At 33.8% G+C, this 21,381-nt stretch overlaps 1 protein-coding gene across 1 annotated transcript; it reads right to left on the reverse strand.

The window, feature by feature from the left end:
- Positions 1–215: 215 nt before the first annotated feature.
- N7457_005401 (uncharacterized protein) lies at positions 216–1,521 on the reverse strand (the record flags this gene model as incomplete). Its single annotated transcript, XM_057176446.1, has 4 exons — positions 216–630; positions 686–1,059; positions 1,127–1,246; positions 1,339–1,521. 4 exons carry the CDS (start codon positions 1,519–1,521, stop codon positions 216–218), a joined length of 1,092 nt encoding a protein of 363 aa, XP_057030748.1.
- Between the last annotated feature and the right edge of the window lie 19,860 nt (positions 1,522–21,381).

A 21,381-nucleotide genomic window follows, 5' to 3' on the forward strand; every position in this document is an offset into this window, starting at 1 on the left:
ACAAGATAGATGGTTAGATATACCGAGATACTGGAAAGGGCGAGTATGACTAGTACCAGGGGCATCTATCACTCCAAGCAAACCCAGCGTTATACTTGCCGTATGGTAGACACTGTGGGGGATAGATAGTAAAATAAACAAGACTTATACCGGGCACCAGGCCCGACCTCTATTGTCAATATATTTGAACTGGAGATAACATGAGAAATACACCTTCAGACCCGCCGTACAGGTGATTTATCAAATCTCGCCGAACCCCGCGACGAATGAATTTCCCAGTCCGAAGTGACTTGAATATGCCCAGGAGCAAGGTACCCCATTTTTGCCATGAAAGGTTTAGCAACCGTCACTAAAGGCATCTCTGGCTCGTCTAACTGTCTCCCGGAAATGACCGTTGTCCTCCAGTACCTCGCAAAGTTTAGCTCAGAGATAGAAGGGTGGAATGCAGACGGGAAAGCCGAGAGTCGGTTTCGCTCAACGGGCGATTGGGGTATCGGAAGAGATGCAGCAATTATCCCTAAAGGGAGTATAATGCATGAAAGTATTGACTTCCTGGCAGAGCTGTGTGTTAGGTCGTGTGGGTCGACCTCAAACCCGGGCGTCAGACGAATAGCAATAATGGTAATGATTCTGAAATGCCGGTCAGTCATTCTATCCATACTACTCATGCCGGGGTATCACTTACGCCAACCCTAGGATTTGAACACACCCCAGTGCAGTCCTCCTCGCCCACGACAATGGCATGCGCCACAAAAGGGGAATGGGAAGGATCAAGACAAGGAAAGATAGAATAGTCTCACTTGCATTGACACCAATGTTCAATGTTTCGTGATCACCACAATATCCCGGAGTGTTGGTGAGCCATGCTCTCTTCGGCGGGGTGCAGAGGAATGCGGTTGCGAACAAGCCCGCAATACAGAGCGCTGAGCATAGAAACATGAGGCCATACGATAGTAGGATGACAGCAAACTGTTCGAAGTTACGCACATAGTAGTGCAGAATTGATAACTGAATCAAGGCGATCACCACGACCCAGAGAAGATCACCCGCATATATAAGCTGATAATGGGATTAGTTTGTGAACAGATTGAAATGCATTGTATAGATGCTATCCATCATCACCTACCTTGTTGAATCGCACAAAAACCTCCGTCCCTGCGACCTGGGCCACTTCGATGGAATGCAGCCCCATTCCACACAACACGATCAATAAGATTTCCACCACATAGCGACCGACTAGTAAGAACTATATTGCCATTGTCAGCCCGGTTGAATAATTGTGGAGAATCACCACCACCACGGATTGTAGATAAGAAAAGATGAAATAGATCGCCCTACCGTCGCAACTATAATCAAGAAATCATTCAACTGCAGTGAAACCCGCTGTAATCGTCGCGACCATAACCGCAGACCGACGATCAAGAATGCAATTAACAAAAGGACCGACTGAACAGCGATATCAGTCTTTCCCAAGGTATTATGACCAAGGGAGTGGACAAGTGTGCCGGATAGAGCCGCCATGGAGGAGAAACTGACTCCGAAGTACAATTTTGAAGAGGTGATTATTTTTCATTCCGAGACAACGCCCGTGGAATATGAACGGGTGAGAGACATGGGACAATGCTGCGGCCTAAGGAGCGCATGAGGGCGGGGCGATAGAATCAAGTTCAATACCCAAAGGCACGGCATTAAAGACACGGCATTTACACTACAAAGAGTAAGATCGCCCAGGGGAGCAAGGTCCGAGAGATTCGATTCCTGTTACACTCGCAAAACATGGCAAAGATCTTGGGGTTTGGTGTTAAATATGAAGTACTCCCCTTGCAGATCAAGTGGGGAATGGGAGTATACTTCTCTCTACTATTTGCGCAATATATATTAGAGTCGGAATCCTGAGTGTTGCTTTACCTCGTGGGAATTTCGTGTGTTAATAGTGCATGCAGGACATCGAACTGTGCGTAGTTATCACGTATTCAGAGTCCGAAGTTGACCATCTAGATCTCGTGGAAGCCGAGGCCCCTAATTTATTTCTGACAGCCGCGTTTCAGATGTCGGGACTAACAAAGCCATCGCATCATACTACGGGCCCCCACTTGATTATGATCTTCACCGTCTCTTAATTTTCTTTCTAGCGGTCTTTTCAATTGGGAAAATTGAGAAGTATCAAGTTAGCTGCCGCAAGTTTCTCCACTACTTGAGATAGACGCGGTGATATCGAAGCATCGAAGCATTCTCAGTAGAGCTATTGCTGAACTGCAGACACGGGCTAATCAGATGTAGATGAGAGATGGATGAACCAATCAAATGAGGAGCAATAAGCCCTAAGAGTCAACCTGTACTCCGTATTGCTACAGCTATTGTTACTATGTATCTCATTCCCATATGCCCCATTCACAAGATCTCATGTGACTCCGACGGTACCGGTTCTAATATCCACATGCAATTATTGGTTCTCAGTAGTATTTGTGATACATCTCGATACAAAATTTGTCTATATCTGCGTCAATAAACATGTGGGGTGCTTACTCTCGCGGTTACTCCCGATCGACGAAAGTCTTGATCAGATAGCGTACTTTCGAGTTGTCAAAAAGAGTATGTATGTACATCAAGTTCCTATATTCATGTTTATTCAATGGGAACTTGACTACTATATATCTATGTCAGAGATCTACGCAGGAAGGCAGATCTAGGAACCTAGTATATAAGGATATAGTCCTATATATCTTTAATAAGGCTTTTCTACTAATATTTATATCTAATAGCCTATAGCGTTCTTTTCCTTATATAGTAGCCTACCTATAGATCGTTATAGTAGATCTTTATAATTTCCTAATAGATTATAGGTTCGCCTTTAGGAATATAGACGTAGTTATTATATCTTAATAGTCTATCTTAGCTCCTTACGCTCTATTATATCTTTAGTGTTAAGGTAACTGTTTGTCAAGGCAGTACTTGTTGACTAGGTAAATAATGATACGAGAGGGATACGTAGTTAGAACGAAGGGTATTCGATTCTATATTGGTTGCAAGACTGAATCTTGCCTTCCCTTTTCCTATGGGTGTCTTCCTTTTATGATTTAGGTTCCCCGCTTCTCGGGACCGGATCATATTAGTTCTATCCCGATATCGTGGGGTATTCGGAGGGGTCTCCTCCGTCTAAGAGAAAGGGAGCCTAAGGTAAAATAGTATAACAAAGAAATACCGTAATAACTATCCCCCTTCTCTATAAAACCCGTCCCGGGGTTTTAGGTTAAACAAAGGGAAGTATGAGTTATAAGGTAAGAAGGGTTCCTATCGAGTTTGTTCCTTTCTCTATTTTATAGAGCCTCGTTAGTATAGCTATAGTAGTAGCTAACGGGCGGGATACTAGCGATCTAGTACCGGAACTAGAACTAGTCTAGTACCTAGGCTACTTACTATTAAGGTAACTATTTATTAAGGCAATACTTATTAACTAGGTGAATAATAATACGAGAGGGATACGTAGTTAGAACGAAGGGTATTCGATTCTATATTAGTTATAAGACTAAATCTTACCTTCCCTTTTCCTATAGGTGTCTTCCTTTTATGATTTAGGTTCCCCGCTTCTCGGGACCGGATTATATTAGTTCTATCCCGACATCGTAGGGTATTCGGAGGGGTCTCCTCCGTCTAAGAGAAAGGGAGCCTAAGGTAAAATAGTATAATAAAGAAATACCGTAACAACTATCCCCCCTTCTCTATAAAACCCGTCCCGGGGTTTTAGGTTAAATAAAGGGAAGTATAAGTTATAAGGTAAGAAGGGTTCCTATCGAGTTTATTCCTTTCTCTATTTTGTAGAGCCTCGTTAGTATAGCTATAGTAGTAGCTAACGGGTGGGATACTAGCGATCTAGTACCGGAACTAGAACTAGTCTAGTGCCTAGGCTACTTACGTTCTAACTTAAAGTCCTTTAATACTACCGAAGGGGAGGTTTTCTCTATCTCTTATCGGTATAATACGATCGCGTCTATCCTTTACGAGCGATATTATATAGATAAGAAGACTTATAATACGGTACGTTTTCGGGCTTTTATTATAATAGATCCGTACTTATCCCGTATAGGTACCCGTTAGTATAATAAGGGATACTTAGGATTTTTCTACTATCTTAAAATTTTTAAAGGTTCTCTTAGATAATAAAATAGAGTTATCGGAGTAGATCTATACGGAAGTCGCTAAGAGTTCGTATAATTTAGTCTAAGCGTTTAACGTAGTGGTTATTAGTTACTATTTATATTAGAATTTAGTAGGTGCGAAGAAAATATAAGCTATAAGTATTTCGTAGCCGTTTCGTTAACGATTCGTCTTCTAATAATAGTCTAGCTATTTTAGGCGAATTATAATAAGTTTACGAACGGTCGTCGGGCCGATATATAGACTATACTTAATAGTCGTAGTTTAACTCTATTAGATTAGGGTAGACTTTTAAGTCTACTCTCTAGGGATATAGGATATACTTATTAGACTATTACGAAATAGAGGTATTTAGAGTCCGTTTCTAACACTTTTATAGCTATATTCGGGGAAGCTATAGGAACGATCCTACTTAATACTTTCGGGATTAACGAGTGTAAGAGGTTCGTAACTTATTCTCCTCGATAAAAGGGAAGGTACTATATACGTAGTTCCTTCCTTATAATAAAGGTAGCCTAGAATAAAAGAGGAATTTATTTTAATTTTCTAACTATAATCTTTTCTTTCTTTACGTTATTTCGTTATTATTTATACGTAGTTCCTCGTATATTTCGTAGGTAATCCCCTCGTATCTTATCGTCTTATCTTTTTACGAGTCCTATTTATTTCTATAGGAACCTTCCTTTATTATAGCGCGAGGTTATAGTCGCGGTCGCGGTCGTAGTCGGGGTCGTAGTATAATTCCTATTAACGACCCGCCTATAGACTAGTCTATACCCTCTTCTCCTTCGGCTACTTCTAAGATAGTATCTAAGATTTATAACTATTCCGATATAGATCCACTATCGACTCCTCCTCGTATAGGTCCTATTAGGACTACTCGTTATACTCGAAACTCCGGTTCTTCTACACGCCCGAAACGAAATCGTCCTATCCGATATCGCTTAAATTAATACGTTACCTATTTATATATAGCTAAGAAGAAGTAGGTTACCGATAAACCCCTTAAGGTTAAGTATAAATCCGAGGCTATTAGTTCTATCTCTTACTAGTATTATATAGAGAAACGATAGGTATATAACTCGGTATAGATTTATTCGCCTTTCTTATTAGTATCGGACCCTAATCGTATAGGTTCCGAGTGGTATTACCGGTAATACTATAGATCTAACCTTAATTATCGAATAGTCTACCCGATTTTTCGAAAAGCTAGAGGATCGCCCCGACTATATAGAATAGGATAAGGTTAACGGGTCCCGATTTTTCTATAGGCCTACTATCCGGGCTACCGTTAAGAGTAGGATCCGTAGGTTAATCTCCGACTTTTCTACGTTAATCCGTAGTTATCGAGCTACTTATAGTTTCCCCCTATCTCGAAAGAAGACTCCTATCGTAAATATTACCTTCTCTCTTTTAGGTATATTTCCCTAACGAATCGGTAGGATATCGCTAACGCTTATAAACGGTTCCTCTCTTCTCGAAGTCTAACCCCTTTACCTCGCCCTAGTCTTTTAGCTATATTAGCCGAGTAGAAGGCCTACGACGTTTCTATTCGCTACTTTATCCGCTATAGGGATTCGGGATATACCTTATAGAATACCGCGAAGTATTCGTTTATCGGGGATTTAATAATAGCGATTATTATAAGTGGTTAAGATACCGATATAAGCCCTACACTTTCCCTTAGTATCTAGGCTAGCTTTCCGATTATACTAGATATACTATAGGTTCGTTATATATTCGGTATAGTTTCCGGAATTATTCTATTTTCTCGTTTTTAAAGGTTATTTCTTCTATAATATCTCGGAGGTATTTCGATAGTAAAATAAGCTCGTTTCGATCTAGATTTATTATCTTCTTTTTATTAATAGGGTATTAAATTTAACCGTATACTTTAAGCTTTCTTCTTCTTTTCCTTAAGTTTTCTAAAGGACTTAATAGCTTCTTTTATATTTCCTATATTTTCTTCTAGGATCTACTAATTATATTTAGTAAGCTAACCCTTCTATTTCACTAAGAAGTATCTCTCCTTATTAAATAGCCTTTCGTCTTTAATATTTTTAATTTCCTATTTATCGGACTCTTTAAGTTCTAGTATTAGTAAGGTTTCGGACTTTTCTCCCTTCTATAGTTCTAGGAGAGAGATATAGAATACGTTATATATCTTATCGTATTAGTTTAGGAGACTTAACCGGTACGCCTAGGATCCGATAGGGTTTAGGACCCGTAATAGTCTAATATATCTTAGAGCTAGTTTCTTAGTATAGACTTTAAACTTTAGGTTTCTTATTAATAACCCTACTAAGTCGCCTTTTTTAAATACTATAGGTTTATAAACGGAGTTAAATTATTTCGCGGATAATTCGGAAGCTTTTTACTATCGTTCTATTATATCTTCCTATAACTTTTTTAGAATCTCGATTCTTTTAGTTACGGCTAGGACCTCCTTTTTATACGTTTCGTCCTCGGAACGTATACGAAAGTTAGGCTTATAGCTTATAAGAGCTATAAATAGAGAGTAGCCTATAGTTATATTAGGCGAGTTATTATAGGCGTATTATACTATTAGTAGTAGTTTTAGCTATATAAGTTACTCTATATTAATAAAATATCTAAGATAATATTCTAGCGTTTAATTTATACGCTCGGTTTAACTATCCGTTTAGGGGTAAAACGTAGTAGAAAGGCGTAGTTTTACCTTACTTTCGTAGTATAGTTAAGACTAAAATTTACTAGTAAATATAGGGCCTCGATTAGATATAATACCCTATAGGGGTCTATAGCGAAGTTCTACTTCTATATAGAAAAGCTCTATAAGCTCGGAGGCGTTAATTAATATAGAAACGGTAAAAAATAGAGCCTATTTTATTATCCTATTAATAATAATAAGGATACTATCTACTATATCGTTTTTATAAATTATAGGTAGTAATCCTATAATAAAATCTATCGATAATTTAGCGAAGGGTCGAGTAGGAATCGGTAGTGTTCCGAGCACGCTATATAGCCGATACCTCGGAGCTACGTTTTCTTAATATACTATATATTCGGATACGTATTCCGCGATATCTTAGTATATATTTTACTAGTAGAAATATCTTTATAGTAATATTAATATTCTATATTTACTAAAATATCCCGCTAGGGTATTATTATAATAAAGACTAAGGAGTTTTTTCCTTAAGTTCTCCCCCGCGGGGATATAGAGTCTTTCTTTATACCTTATAATACTATATAGATCGACGCCCTAACCTTTATTGCCTAGTTTCGACTAGGAAATAGTAAGTTTTCGGCGGCGTATCTTAGGATCGCTATCCTAGATTTTCTCGATTAGGTTTTAGAGATCCGGTTATACTTCCTATATATATACGGATTAGTTTCGGTACGTATACTTAACCGTTTTATAGGGTATCTATTAGTCGCGACCTAACTCTTCCTATATAGCCTAGTTAGCTACTTCTATATTAGCTTTATCGCTATTTATACTAGTCTATTCTAGATTAAACTAGGATTTACCGGTATATAAATCGCTAATACTTAGCGATTCGGCTATAGTAATACTCCGTTTTAGTAGTATTCTAGTAACGATTCTATTATATAATAGTCTAAGTAGATCTTCTACTAAGGCGTCCCCTAGTTTTAGATCTACTTTTCGGGATAATATATCTATAGGATTTATTTTTCCTAGTCTATATTTAATAAAAAAGTTATATAGGGATAGGAATATATACTATCTCGCTTATCTTCTATTTAGCTTTAGCTATTTTATAAAAGTCTATAAATTTATATAATCGGATAGAACTTCTATAGGTCGGATACTTCCTTCTAAATAGTATCGCTAATATTTAAACGAGTAAACGATAGCGAATAGTTCTTAATCTAGGGTAGAATAGTTAAGTTTAGCCCTACTAAACTTTCGGGACTAAAAGGCTATAGGGTACTATTTCCTATCTTTATCCTTCTAGGATATAATCCCTCCTATTCCTTTATTAGAAGTATTAGTTTCTAATCGCGTATCCCTTTCTAGATCGAAATAGTATAGTAGTGTCGGTAACTAAAACGCTATAATTAGATAGCGAAATGTAAGTCTTTTATAGACGTTAAGTTAGACTTATCCGGGTTTTCTTCTATTTTTTAACCCTTTTAGTAAGGAAGTTAATAGGAGTGTAATCTATGAAAACCGCGGTATAAACCGATAGTAAAAGTTATAGAATCTAATAAACACTTAGATATTATAATAGCTTTTAGGGAGTTCCTAGTTCCTAATAGATTCTACCCTTCGGGGGTCTATAGAGACGCCCTTCGAACCTACTATAAATCCTAAGAACTCTACCTCTTCCTAATAGAATATATACTTTAAGGCCTTTACGTATAGGCTAGCTCTCCTAAGGTTTTTAAGAACTTTTCGGAGGTATTTCGTATAAGATTCCTTTATCGGAGAAAATACTAGTATATTATCAAGATATACTATATAGATTATATTAAGGTAGTCTTTTAGTACGTTATAGATATAACTTTAGAATATAGTAGGGGTATTAGTTAGTCTAAACGGTATAACCGTATATTTATAGTGCCTATATCGAGTGCGAAACGTAGTCTTCTACTTATCTCCTTCCTTAATACGAATTCGGTAATACGTATCTTAGATATCGACTTTACTAAACTATTTAGCTCCTACTAATCGGTCTAGAATTTCTAAGATAAGTAGTAACGGGTACCGGTTTTTAACTAAGATTTTATTTAGCCCCCGGTAGTCTATATAGAGACGTAATCCGCTATCCTTTTTTAGAACGAAGAGGATCGGTGCTTCTATAGGACTTTTAAACGGTCGGATTCGTCCGTTTTCTAGGTTCTTATCGATATACTCCCGAAGTTCTTTTAGTTCCTTTTAGGATAAGGGGTAGATTAGTCCGTAAGGAGGGTTTTCTCCCGGTAATATATCGATAGTATAGTCTATAACTTTATTTAAGGGAAGGGTTCGTACGTTTTTCGTAGAGAAGATATTATAGAATCCCTATAGTTCCGAAAGTAAGTTAGGAGATTCTTCTATATCCCTATCCTCTTTATATAGGAGCTATACTTCTTTAGGTATTTTTACTACAGTATAGATATATACGCGGTTCCTATACTCTTTTATAAACCGGTATAGTATTATAGCTTTATAGTTTAGGGTATTAAACCACTATTTTCGATTTAGTAGAGAGAGATTAATTTTTTAGTCGACTAGGGTTATTATTAATAGTAGTATTAGACTACCCGAAATCCTTAGATCTCTATCGATAATAACGTAGGGTCGTATAAACGTTCTAGTGATTCCTCTACTATCCGTAATAGTTATAGGGACGTTCTATACCCTATACGTAGTTACTTCTTTATATCCTACTACTTTAATAATAAGAGGTATAAGTTTCGCTTTTTAAAGTTTTTAAGTTTTTACGAACTCGTAACTAATAAGGTCGACTTCCGTATAACTATCTAGGTCTATATAGGTTTTGATTTTTCCTACTAAGATTAGAGTATAGAAGCGTATCGTCGTTCTAATCTAGGGGGTCGGAGTAGGGGAATCTACTCCGACCCGCTCTCGTTTCCCTACTATTTCGTTAAGGATCCTTTTATTTTTACTAGTTACACTTTTATTTTCTTTATCGGGGAGTCGTTTAGATATTTATTTAAAAGGTGATCCTCACTTTAATAGGTATAATAGGTAAGTTTCTTTCCTATCTTTTTATCGATAGGGTTTCTACGCCTTTTCGACCTTAAGTCCTTTAGATTTCTTTTTTCGGAGGAGTTTTCGTTTTTATTATATTTTTCGAACTTTCTCTTTTTCTTTTTTATATCTAGGTCTCCCTATCCCGATTCGGTCGCTTTTCGTTTAGATTTCGTCTTCTAGTTTTAAAGCTCCTAAAATTTTAATATAATAGAGACTATCTCCCCCCGAGTTTTTAGAAGAGTTAGGTTATATTTATAGATATAGGCTTAAAGTCTATAATTAAGTTTTAAGAAAAAGATAAGGGTTCTTTATTCCTCGCTTTACTTTAGGAAATATTTTTCTAAAAGATTTAACTTATAGTAAAAGTCTCTTAGGTCTTAATCGTTTCGCTAGATTATCCTTTATATTTAGTTAGTAACGGTAGCTTATATATTTATAGAATTTTTTATTAAGGATAGAGTCTATTCCTTAAAGTAAGCCTACGAACCCTATATAATTCGGCTTAGAGTCGAAGGTATTTCGTCTAGGTAGTTATACTAAAATCGTTAGTAGTTCCTATTTATATAGGATAGAGTACCGAGGATCTTTTATTTTTCGGTACTATATTTTTTACTCGCTCCTTCGAATTCTAGGCGTAGTCCGAGTAACTAATCTTCTCTTTCTTAGATCGAGAATTCTTCTATAAAGTTAGAGTTCTTAAAACGGATTTCCTAACTACGTAGGTTTAGTGAATCACTACGAATCCGGCTACGGTATATTAGTATTTCGGCTACTCTTTCGAGCTATTCGATCCTTATTATAAGGGCTTAGAAGGTTTCTTTCTTAAGTATCACTTAAGAATTATCCTTATTTCGCTAAGGATTCGGGGTAGTTTCGGAGGGTTATCGGTTATCTCTACTAGTAGTAGTAGGTACTTCCGAGAGTTCTAATAAAGATTAGGTCTCTCCCTCCTCTATCTCGTAGATAGTAGGGTTTTCTTATAGAGGTATCTCCTTATTACCCTATCGGGATCGTAAACTCTATCTCGTTATTATTTCTTTAGGTAGTTAAAGAAGAAGATTTAGAATTATTAAGGTAACTATTTATTAAGGTAGTACTTATTAATTAGGTGAATAATAATACGAGAGGGATACGTAGTTAGAACGAAGGGTATTCGATTCTATATTGGTTATAAGACTAAATCTTACCTTCCCTTTTCCTATAGGTGTCTTCCTTTTATGATTTAGGTTCCCCGCTTCTCGGGACCGGATCATATTAGTTCTATCCCAATATCGTGGGGTATTCGGAGGGGTCTCCTCCGTCTAAGAGAAAGGGAGCCTAAGGCAAAATAGTATAATAAAGAAATACCGTAATACTTACGTTCTAACTTAAAGTCCTTTAATACTACCGAAGGGGAGGTTTTCTCTATCTCTTATCGGTATAATACGATTACGTTTATCTTTTACGAGCGATATTATATAGATAAGAAGACTTATAATACGGTACGTTTTTAGGCTTTTATTATAATAGATCCGTACTTATCCTATATAGGTATCTATTAGTATAATAAGAGATACTTAGGATTTTTCTACTATCTTAAAATTTTTAAAGGTTCTCTTAGATAATAAAATAGAGTTATCGGAGTAGATCTATACGGAAGTCGCTAAGAGTTCGTATAATTTAGTCTAGACGTTTAACGCGGCGGTTATTAGTTACTATTTATATTAGAATTTAGTAAGTACGAAGAAAATATAAGCTATAAGTATTTCGTAGCCGTTTCGTTAACGATTCGTCTTCTAATAATAGTCTAGCTATTTTAGATAAATTATAACGAGTTTACGAACGGTCGTCGGGCCGATATATAGACTATACTTAATAGTCGTAGTTTAACTCTATTAGATCGGGGTAGACTTTTAAGTCTACTCCTTAGGGATATAGGATATACTTATTAGACTATTACGAAATAGAGGTATTTAGAGTCTATTTCTAACACTTTTATAGCTATATTTAGGGAAGCTATAGGAATAATCCTACTTAATACTTTCGGGATTAACGAGTGTAGGAGGTTCGTAACTTATTCTCCTCGATAAAAGGGAAGGTACTATATATATAGTTCCTTCCTTATAATAAAGGTAGCCTAGAATAAAAGAGGAATTTATTTTAATTTTCTAACTATAATCTTTTCTTTCTTTACGTTATTTTATTATTATTTATATATAGTTTCTTATATATTTTATAGGTAATCCCCTCGTATCTTATCGTCTTATCTTTTATAAGTCCTATTTATTTCTATAGGAACCTTCCTTTATTATAGCGTAAGATCGTAGTCGCGGTTATAGTCGTAGTTATAGTTAGGGTTATAGTATAATTCCTATTAACGACCTATCTATAGACTAGTCTATACCCTCTTCTCCTTTAGCTACTTCTAAGATAGTATCTAAGGTTTATAACTATTCTAACGTAGATCCGCTATTAACTCCTCTTTATATAGGTCCTATTAGGACTACTTATCGTACTCGAAACTCCGGTTTTTCTATACGCCCGAAACGAAATCGTCCTATCCGATATCGCTTAAATTAGTACGTTACTTATTTATATATAGCTAAGAAGAAGTAAGTTACTAACGAACCTCTTAAGGTTAAGTATAAATCTAAAGCTATTAGTTCTATCTCTTATTAGTATTATATAGAGAAACGACGGGTATATAACTTAGTATAGATTCGTTCGTCTTTCTTATTAGTATCGGACCCTAATCGTATAGATTCCGAGTAGTATTACCGGTAACGCTATAGATCTAACCTTAATTATCGAATAGTCTACCCGATTTTTCGAAAAGCTAGAGGATCGCCCCGACTATATAGAATAGGATAGGGTTAATAGGTCCCGATTTTTCTATAGGCCTACTATCCGGGCTACTATTAAGAGTAGGATCCGTAGGTTAATCTCTAACTTTTCTACGTTAATCTATAGTTATCGAGCTACTTATAGTTTCCCCTTATCTCGAAAGAAGACTCCTATCGTAAGTATTACCTTCTCCCTTTTAGGTATATTTCCCTAACGAATCGGTAGGATATCGCTAATACTTATAAACGGTTCCTCTTTTCTTAAGGTCTAACCCTTTTATCTTACCCTAGTCTTTTAGCTATACTAGCTAAGCGGAAGGCCTATAACGTTTCTATTCGCTACTTTATCCGCTACGGGGATTTAAGATATATCTTATAGAACGCCGCGAAGTATTTATTTATCGGGGATTTAATAATAGCGATTATTATAAGTAGTTAAGATACCGATATAAGCCCTATACTTTCCCTTAGTATCTAAGCTAGCTTTCCGATCGTATTAGATATACTATAGGTTTATTATATATTTAGTATAGTTTCTAGAATTATTCTATTTTCTCGTTTTTAAAGGTTATTTCTTCTATAATATCTCGGAGGTATTTCGATAGTAAAATAGGCTTATTTCGATCTAGATTTATTATCTTTTTTTTATTAATAGGGTATTAAATTTAACTATATACTTTAAGCTTTCTTCTTCTTTTCCTTAAGTTTTCTAAAGGACTTAATAGCTTCTTTTATATTTCCTATATTTTCTTCTAGGATCTACTAGTTATATTTAGTAGGCTAACCCTTCTATTTTACTAAGAAGTATCTCTCCTTATTAAATAGCCTCTTATCTTTAATATTTTTAATTTCCTATTTATTAGACTCTTTAAGTTCTAGTATTAGTAAGGTTTCGGACTTTTCTCCCTTCTATAGTTCTAGGAGAGAGATATAGAATACGTTATATATCTTATCGTATTAGTTTAGGAGACTTAACCGGTACGCCTAGGATCTAATAGGGTTTAAGACCTATAACGGTCTAATATATTTTAGGGCTAGTTTCTTAGTATAGACTTTAAACTTTAGGTTTCTTATTAATAACCCTACTAAGTCGCCTTTTTTAAATACTATAGGTTTATAAATAGAGTTAAATCGTTTCGCGGATAATTCGGAAGCTTTTCGCTATCGTTCCGTTATATCTTCCTATAACTTTTTTAGAATCTCGATTCTTTTAGTTACGGCTAGGACCTCCTTTTTATACGTTTCGTTCTTAGAATATATACGAAAGTTAGGCTTATAGCTTATAAGAGCTATAAATAGAGAGTAGTCTATAGTTATATTAGGCGAGTTATTATAGGCGTATTATACTATTAGTAGTAGTTTTAGCTATATAAGTTACTCTATATTAATAAAATATCTAAGATAATATTCTAGTGTTTAATTTATACGCTCGGTTTAACTATCCGTTTAGGGGTAAAATATAGTAGAAAAGCGTAGTTTTACCTTACTTTTGTAGTATAGTTAAGACTAAAATTTATTAGTAAATATAGGGCCTTAATTAGATATAATACCCTATAGGGGTCTATAGCGAAGTTCTACTTCTATATAGAAAAGCTCTACGAGCTCGGAGGCGTTAATTAATATAGAAACGGTAAAAAATAGAGCCTATTTTATTATCCTATTAATAATAATAAGGATACTATCTACTATATCGTTTTTATAAATTATAGGTAGTAATCCTATAATAAAATCTATCGATAATTTAATAAAGGGTCGAGTAGGAATCGGTAGTATTCCGAGTATACTATATAGCCGATACCTCGGAGCTATATTTCCTTAATATACTATATATTCGGATACGTATTCCGCGACGTCTTAGTATATATTTTACTAGTAGAAATATCTTTATAGTAATATTAATATTCTATATTTACTAAAATATCCTATTAGGGTATTATTATAATAAAGACTAAGGAGTTTTTTCCTTAAGTTCTCCCCCGTAGGGATATAGAGTCTTTCTTTATACCTTATAATACTATATAGATCGATACCCTAACCTTTATTACCTAGTTTCGACTAGAAAATAGTAAGTTTTCGGCGGTATATCTTAGGATCGCTATCCTAGATTTTCTCGATTAGGTTTTAGAGGTCCGGTTATACTTCCTATATATATATAAATTAGTTTCGGTACGTATACTTAACTATTTTATAAGGTATCCGTTAGTCGCGACCTAACTCTTCCTATATAGCCTAGTTAGCTACTTCTATATTAGCTTCGTCGTTATTTATACTAGTCTATTCTAGATTAAACTAGGATTTACTAGTATATAAATCGCTAATACTTAATAATTCGGCTATAGTAACACTCTATTTCGGTAGTATTCTAGTAACGATTCTATTACGTAATAGTCTAAGTAGATCTTCTACTAAGGCGTCCCCTAGTTTTAGATCTACTTTTCGGGATAATATATCTATAGGATTTATTTTTCCTAGTCTATATTTAATAAAAAAGTTATATAGGGATAGGAATATATACTATCTTACTTATCTTCTATTTAGCTTTAGCTACTTTATAAAAGTCTATAAATTTATATAATCGGATAGAACTTTTATAGGTCGGATACTTCCTTCTAAATAGTATCGCTAATATTTAAATAAGTAAATAATAGCGAATAGTTCTTAATCTAGGGTAGAATAGTTAAGTTTAGCCCTACTAAACTTTCGGGACTAAAAGGCTATAAGGTACTATTTCCTATCTTTATCCTTCTAGGATATAATCCCTCCTATACCTTTATTAGAAGTATTAGTTTCTAATCGCGTATCTCTTTCTAAATCGAAATAGTATAGTAGTATTAGTAACTAAAACGCTATAATTAGATAGCGAAACGTAAGTCTTTTATAGACGTTAAGCTAGACTTATCCGGGTTTTCTTCTATTTTTTAACCCTTTTAGTAAGGAAGTTAATAGAAGTATAATCTACGAAAACCGCGGTATAAACTAATAGTAAAAGTTATAGAATCCGATAAATACTTAGATATTATAATAGCTTTTAGAGAGTTCCTAGTTCCTAATAGATTCTACCCTTCGGGGGTCTATAGAGATACCCTTCGAACCTACTATAAATCCTAAGAACTCTACCTCTTCCTAATAGAATATACACTTTAAGATCTTTATATATAGGCTAGCTCTCCTAAGGTTTTCGAGAACTTTTTAGAGGTATTTTATATAAGATTTCTTTATTAGAGAAAATATTAGTATATTATCGAGATATACTATATAAATTATATTAAAGTAGTCTCTTAGTACATTATAGATATAACTTTAGAATATAGTAGGGGTATTAGTTAGTCTAAACGGTATAACTATATACTTATAGTACCCATATTAAGTGCGAAACGTAGTCTTCTACTTATCTCCTTCCTTAATATAAATTCGGTAATATATATCTTAGATATTAACTTTACTAAACTATTTAGCTCCCGCTAATTAGTCTAGAATTTCTAAGATAAGTAGTAACGGGTACCGGTTTTTAACTAAGATTTTATTTAGCCCCTAGTAGTCTATATAGAGACGTAATCCGCTATCCTTTTTTAGAACGAAGAGGATTAGTACTCCTACGGGACTTTTAGATAGTTAGATTCGTCCGTTTTCTAGGTTTTTATCGATATACTCCCGAAGTTCTTTTAGTTCCTTTTAGAATAAGGGGTAGATTAGTCTATAAAAAGGGTTTTCTTCTAATAATATATCGATAGTATAGTCTATAACCTTATTTAAGGGAAGGGTTTATACGTTTTTCGTAGAGAAGACGTTATAGAATCCCTATAGTTCCGAAGGTAAGTTAGGAGATTCTTTTATATCCCTATTCTCTTCGTATAAGAGCTATACTTCTTTAGGTATTTTTACTATAGTATAGATATATATACGGTTCCTACACTCTTTTATAAACTAGTATAGTATTATAGTTTTATAGTTTAGGGTATTAAACTACTATTTTCGATTTAGTAGAGAGAGATTAATTTTTTAATCGATTAGGGTTATTATTAATAGTAGTACTAGACTACCCGAAATCCTTAGATCTCTATTAATAATAACGTAGGATCGTATAAATATTCTAGTAATTCCTCTACTATCTATAATAGTTATAAGGACGTTCTATACCCTATACGTAGTTACTTCTTTACGTCCTACTACTTTAATAATAGGAGGTATAAGTTTCGCTTTTTAAAGTTTTTAAGTTTTTACGAACTCGTAACTAATAAGGTCGACTTCCGTATAACTATCTAGGTCTATATAGGTTTTAATTTTTCCTACTAAGATCGGAGTATAGAAGCGTATTATCGTTCCGATCTAGGGGGTCGGAGTAAGGGAATCTACTCCGACCCGCTCTTATTTCCCTACTATTTTATTAAGGATCCTTTTATTTTTACTAGTTATACTTTTATTTTCTTTATCGGGGAGTCGTTTAGATATTTATTTAAAAAGTAATCCTTACTTTAATAGATATAATAGGTAAGTTTCTTTCCTATCTTTTTATCGATAGGGTTTCCGCGCCTTTTCGACCTTAAGTCCTTTAAATTTCTTTTTTTAGAGGAGTTTTCGTTTTTATTATATTTTTCGAACTTTCTCTTTTTCTTTTTTATATCTAGGTCTCCCTATCCCGATTCGGTCGCTTTTCGTTTAGGTTTTATCTTCTAGTTTTAAAGCTCCTAAAATTTTAATATAATAGAGACTATCTCCCTCTAAGTTTTTAGAAGAGTTAGGTTATATTTATAGATATAGGCTTAAAGTCTATAATTAAGTTTTAAGAAAAAGGTAAGGGCTCTTTATTCCTCGTTTTACTTTAGAAAATATTTTTCTAAGAGATTTAACTTATAATAAAAGTCTCTTAGGTCTTAATTATTTTATTAGATTATCCTTTATATTTAGTTAGTAATAGTAGCTTATATATTTATAGAATTTTTTATTAAGGATAGAGTCTATTCCTTAAAGTAAGCCTATAAACCCTATATAATTCGGCTTAGAGTCGAAGGTATTTCGTTTAGGTAGTTATACTAAAGTCGTTAGTAGTTCCTATTTATATAGGATAGGATACCGAGGATCTTTTATTTTTCGGTACTATATTTTTTACTTACTTCTTCGAATTCTAGGTATAGTCTAAGTAACTAGTCTTCTCTTTCTTAGATTAAGAATTCTTCTATAAAGTTAGAGTTCTTAAAACGGATTTCCTAACTACGTAGGTTTAGTAAATTACTACGAATCCGGCTATAGTATATTAGTATTTCGGTTACTCTTTCGAGCTATTCGATCCTTATTATAAGGGCTTAGAAGGTTTCTTTCTTAAATATCACTTAAGAATTATCCTTATTTCGCTAAGGATTCGGGGTAGTTTCGGAGGGTTATCGGTTATCTCTACTAGTAGTAGTAGGTACTTCCGAGAGTTCTAATAAAGATTAGGTCTCTCCCTCCTCTATCTCGTAGATAGTAGGGTTTTCTTATAGAGGTATCTCCTTATTACCCTATCGGGATCGTAAACTCTATCTCGTTATCATTTCTTTAGGTAGTTAAAGAAGAAGATTTAGAATTATTAAGGTAACTATTTATTAAGGTAGTACTTATTAACTAGGTGAATAATAATATAAGAGGGATACGTAGTTAGAACGAAGGGTATTCGATTCTATATTAGTTATAAGACTAAATCTTGCCTTCCCTTTTCCTATAGGTGTCTTCCTTTTATGATTTAGGTTCCCCGCTTCTCGGGACCGGATCATATTAGTTCTATCCCGATATCGTGGGGTATTCGGAGGGGTCTCCTCCGTCTAAGAGAAAGGGAGCCTAAGGCAAAATAGTATAACAAAGAAATACCGTAATATTTAGGGGTTATTCGAAGTTATTAGTTTCCTATAACCTTTTAAGTGTATTCCTATAGAACTTATTCTTCGCCTATATCTTAAGTATAAGTTCTACTATAGTTTCTAGTAGTTCGTAACTATATATAGTTTCTCCTTTAGCTACCTCGCGTATCTCCTTTTGACTTAGTAGTCTATTCTCCGCGGGTTTAATAGGGATCTCTATATATACTATAGTTATTATAGCGCCTAGATATATCGTATCCTTAGACTTCCGTAGAACCTAGAAAAAACCCAACCTAACCCGGACCTAACCTAACTTAGGTTAGGTTTTAGGGCTATACCTTCGCACCGGGGTTAGGTCCGGGTTATAGCCTTCGACCCGGCTAGGTCGTTAGGGCCCTAAGTTAGGTTATAAATAATATAAATACCTTAAATTATAGGATTTATAACTTATATAGATTTTCCCTATATATTTAAGTATTTACTTTATAATCCCTAATAAGTATAATCATTTTTTATATAGAATTATTTTTTAGTAAGTCTAGGAATATTAATATTATAATACTAATAGATAAATAGTATACTAATAATTAATATCTAATTCGAATATATATAATTATTATTAGGACCGGCGTGCTAGCGGGTCCTAGTAGGTAATATAGAACTAGAGTGAAGGAATAGTAGGGTACTAGTATATTTATAAACTAATCGCTAAAGAGCTAAGTTCCCCTAGTAGTCTCTATATAGATAACCTTTAGCGGGTCACGGGACTAGGTTACCTAACCCGGTAGGACTTAGTCTCCTTAGTGCGGTCTCTAGCGGGGGGTTATACTACCCCTACTAGGTCACGGGTTCTAGGTTATAGGACTAGGCGGGATCTAGCCTATAAGGCACTCTTCTAGTAGAGAGTCGTAATATTTTCCCCCTCCTTAAAGAGTTACGTCCTCGTAGCTAAGGGTCGGGGGTCGAGGGTCTCTTATAGTTAAGGTAGGGAGGGTTCGAAAATAGTATATATATCTAGCTATCTAAAAGAGGGTAATTTATCTTTTTAGTAGAAGGTATAGCTAGACTCGGAGCTTTAAGTGTTATCTCTCTTCGTCGCGTATAATCTAAGTTCTTTATATATTTTTTACTTATCTCTTTTTAAGTTATAGCTTTCTTCTTCCTATACTTCCTTATCCTTTTACTATAGCTTTTTCGTCGCTTCGCTTTTCTTCTTATAGCTTTTCGTTATCTCGCTTTTCTTACTATAGGTTATTTCGACTTATTATAGTAGCTCCCTTTTCTTTAGTTATAAGTGCGATATATACCTCTATTAATAATTATACCTCTTTAGCTATCGTCTCCCTTACTAACTCTATAAGTACGTAATATTAGCGTTATATAGACTATCTTAGATATAACCTAGGATATATATATATCTCTCTACCTAGCGGGATTAACTTTAATACTCTTTAGTATAACTATTATATAAAGAAGTAGTAGTCTTATATAATAGTAAGTATAGACTTCCGCTTATATTAGCGGTTATTAACGTTCTTTAAGTTAATTCTAGACTTAATATTTAAATTAATACTTATATTTTAGCGTCTTATACTACCCCTATATAGAATATATCGTTTCTTATAATTATATAGGGGTTTTAGAGTATATAGAATACTTTAACTTAAGATATCTATATAAGTATAGTTATACCTTTTAGTCTTTCTTATATTATACTCTCTCTACCTTCTTTACCTTCTCTATCTTTTTTAATATAGGTTTTATTAATAAGTTAGATTATAAGTTAGTTTTAGGCGCCTTCTTAAGCTAGGTTATATATATAGTAGTAAAGATATAGGCGTATTTTAAAAGTTACTTATCTAGTATAGATAGTTATTATATTATATCTTTAGAGAGTATTAGCTATATTACTTTTTATTCTATTTTTTAGCGATAAACTCCTATATATTCTTATTATATATCTATAGTCTCTTTAGGATATTTTTTATCTACTTCTTATCTTTATTAGTATTCTAGATCCTCCCTTAATCTATCTATAGTATATACTAATATAGTTAATTATTTTCTAAAAGTCCGTTAAGTAGTTAGCTATTAGGTTTAGTGTTCTTAAGTCTACTCTAGTCCTTCTAATCTTCTTAGAACGTATCTAGCGGTAGATCCTAAATTATATTAACTTCTTCTTTATAGATCTTTCTTAGTATATTATATACTCTAGCTATTTTTTCTTCTTATTATAATAGCTCTTAAATACTAATATATCTTCTATATTTTCTCTTAACTTCTAAGTATTTTCCTTATACCTATATCCTCTCTATTTAATAAGGTATTTAGCGCCCTTATAGTTATCGGTAAGGATCTTCTTAATCTCCTATTTAGATTAGTTATCTACTAATATAGGATCGGGCCGCTCTTAAGCTTTTAGCGGATCTTTATAGTATAGCTCTAGTATTAAAGTATATTATATAAGGTAAATCTTATAGTATTTTAATATAAGAATTAGCTAGTATATCTATTATCCTACTATACTTACTATTATAAAAGATCCTATATAGCGGTTATCTAGCTTTTTATATAGTTATCCTAAGTTAATATATTTATTTTTTAATATAATCTATTATCTAATTATAAAGGACTTCTCTATATATTTCTTATTATAGGCTTACTTTATTATAGTTTTCGACTTTTCTAGATACTTTCTTAGTATCTCTTATATTTTTAGTATTTCCTTTATACGGCTTTTAGCGTTATTATAAGTTTCTATTTTCCTATTTAGTACTAATATTTTTAATTCTAGTTAAAATCTTAATAATATTTTAACTAAGGATATTTTTAGTATACTATAGATAATAATATTATAAATAAT

This window comes from Penicillium paradoxum (genome assembly GCF_028828445.1).
Source record: "Penicillium paradoxum strain IBT 22861 chromosome Unknown utg000005l_segment0_segment0, whole genome shotgun sequence".
Classification (NCBI taxonomy): domain Eukaryota; kingdom Fungi; phylum Ascomycota; class Eurotiomycetes; order Eurotiales; family Aspergillaceae; genus Penicillium; species Penicillium paradoxum.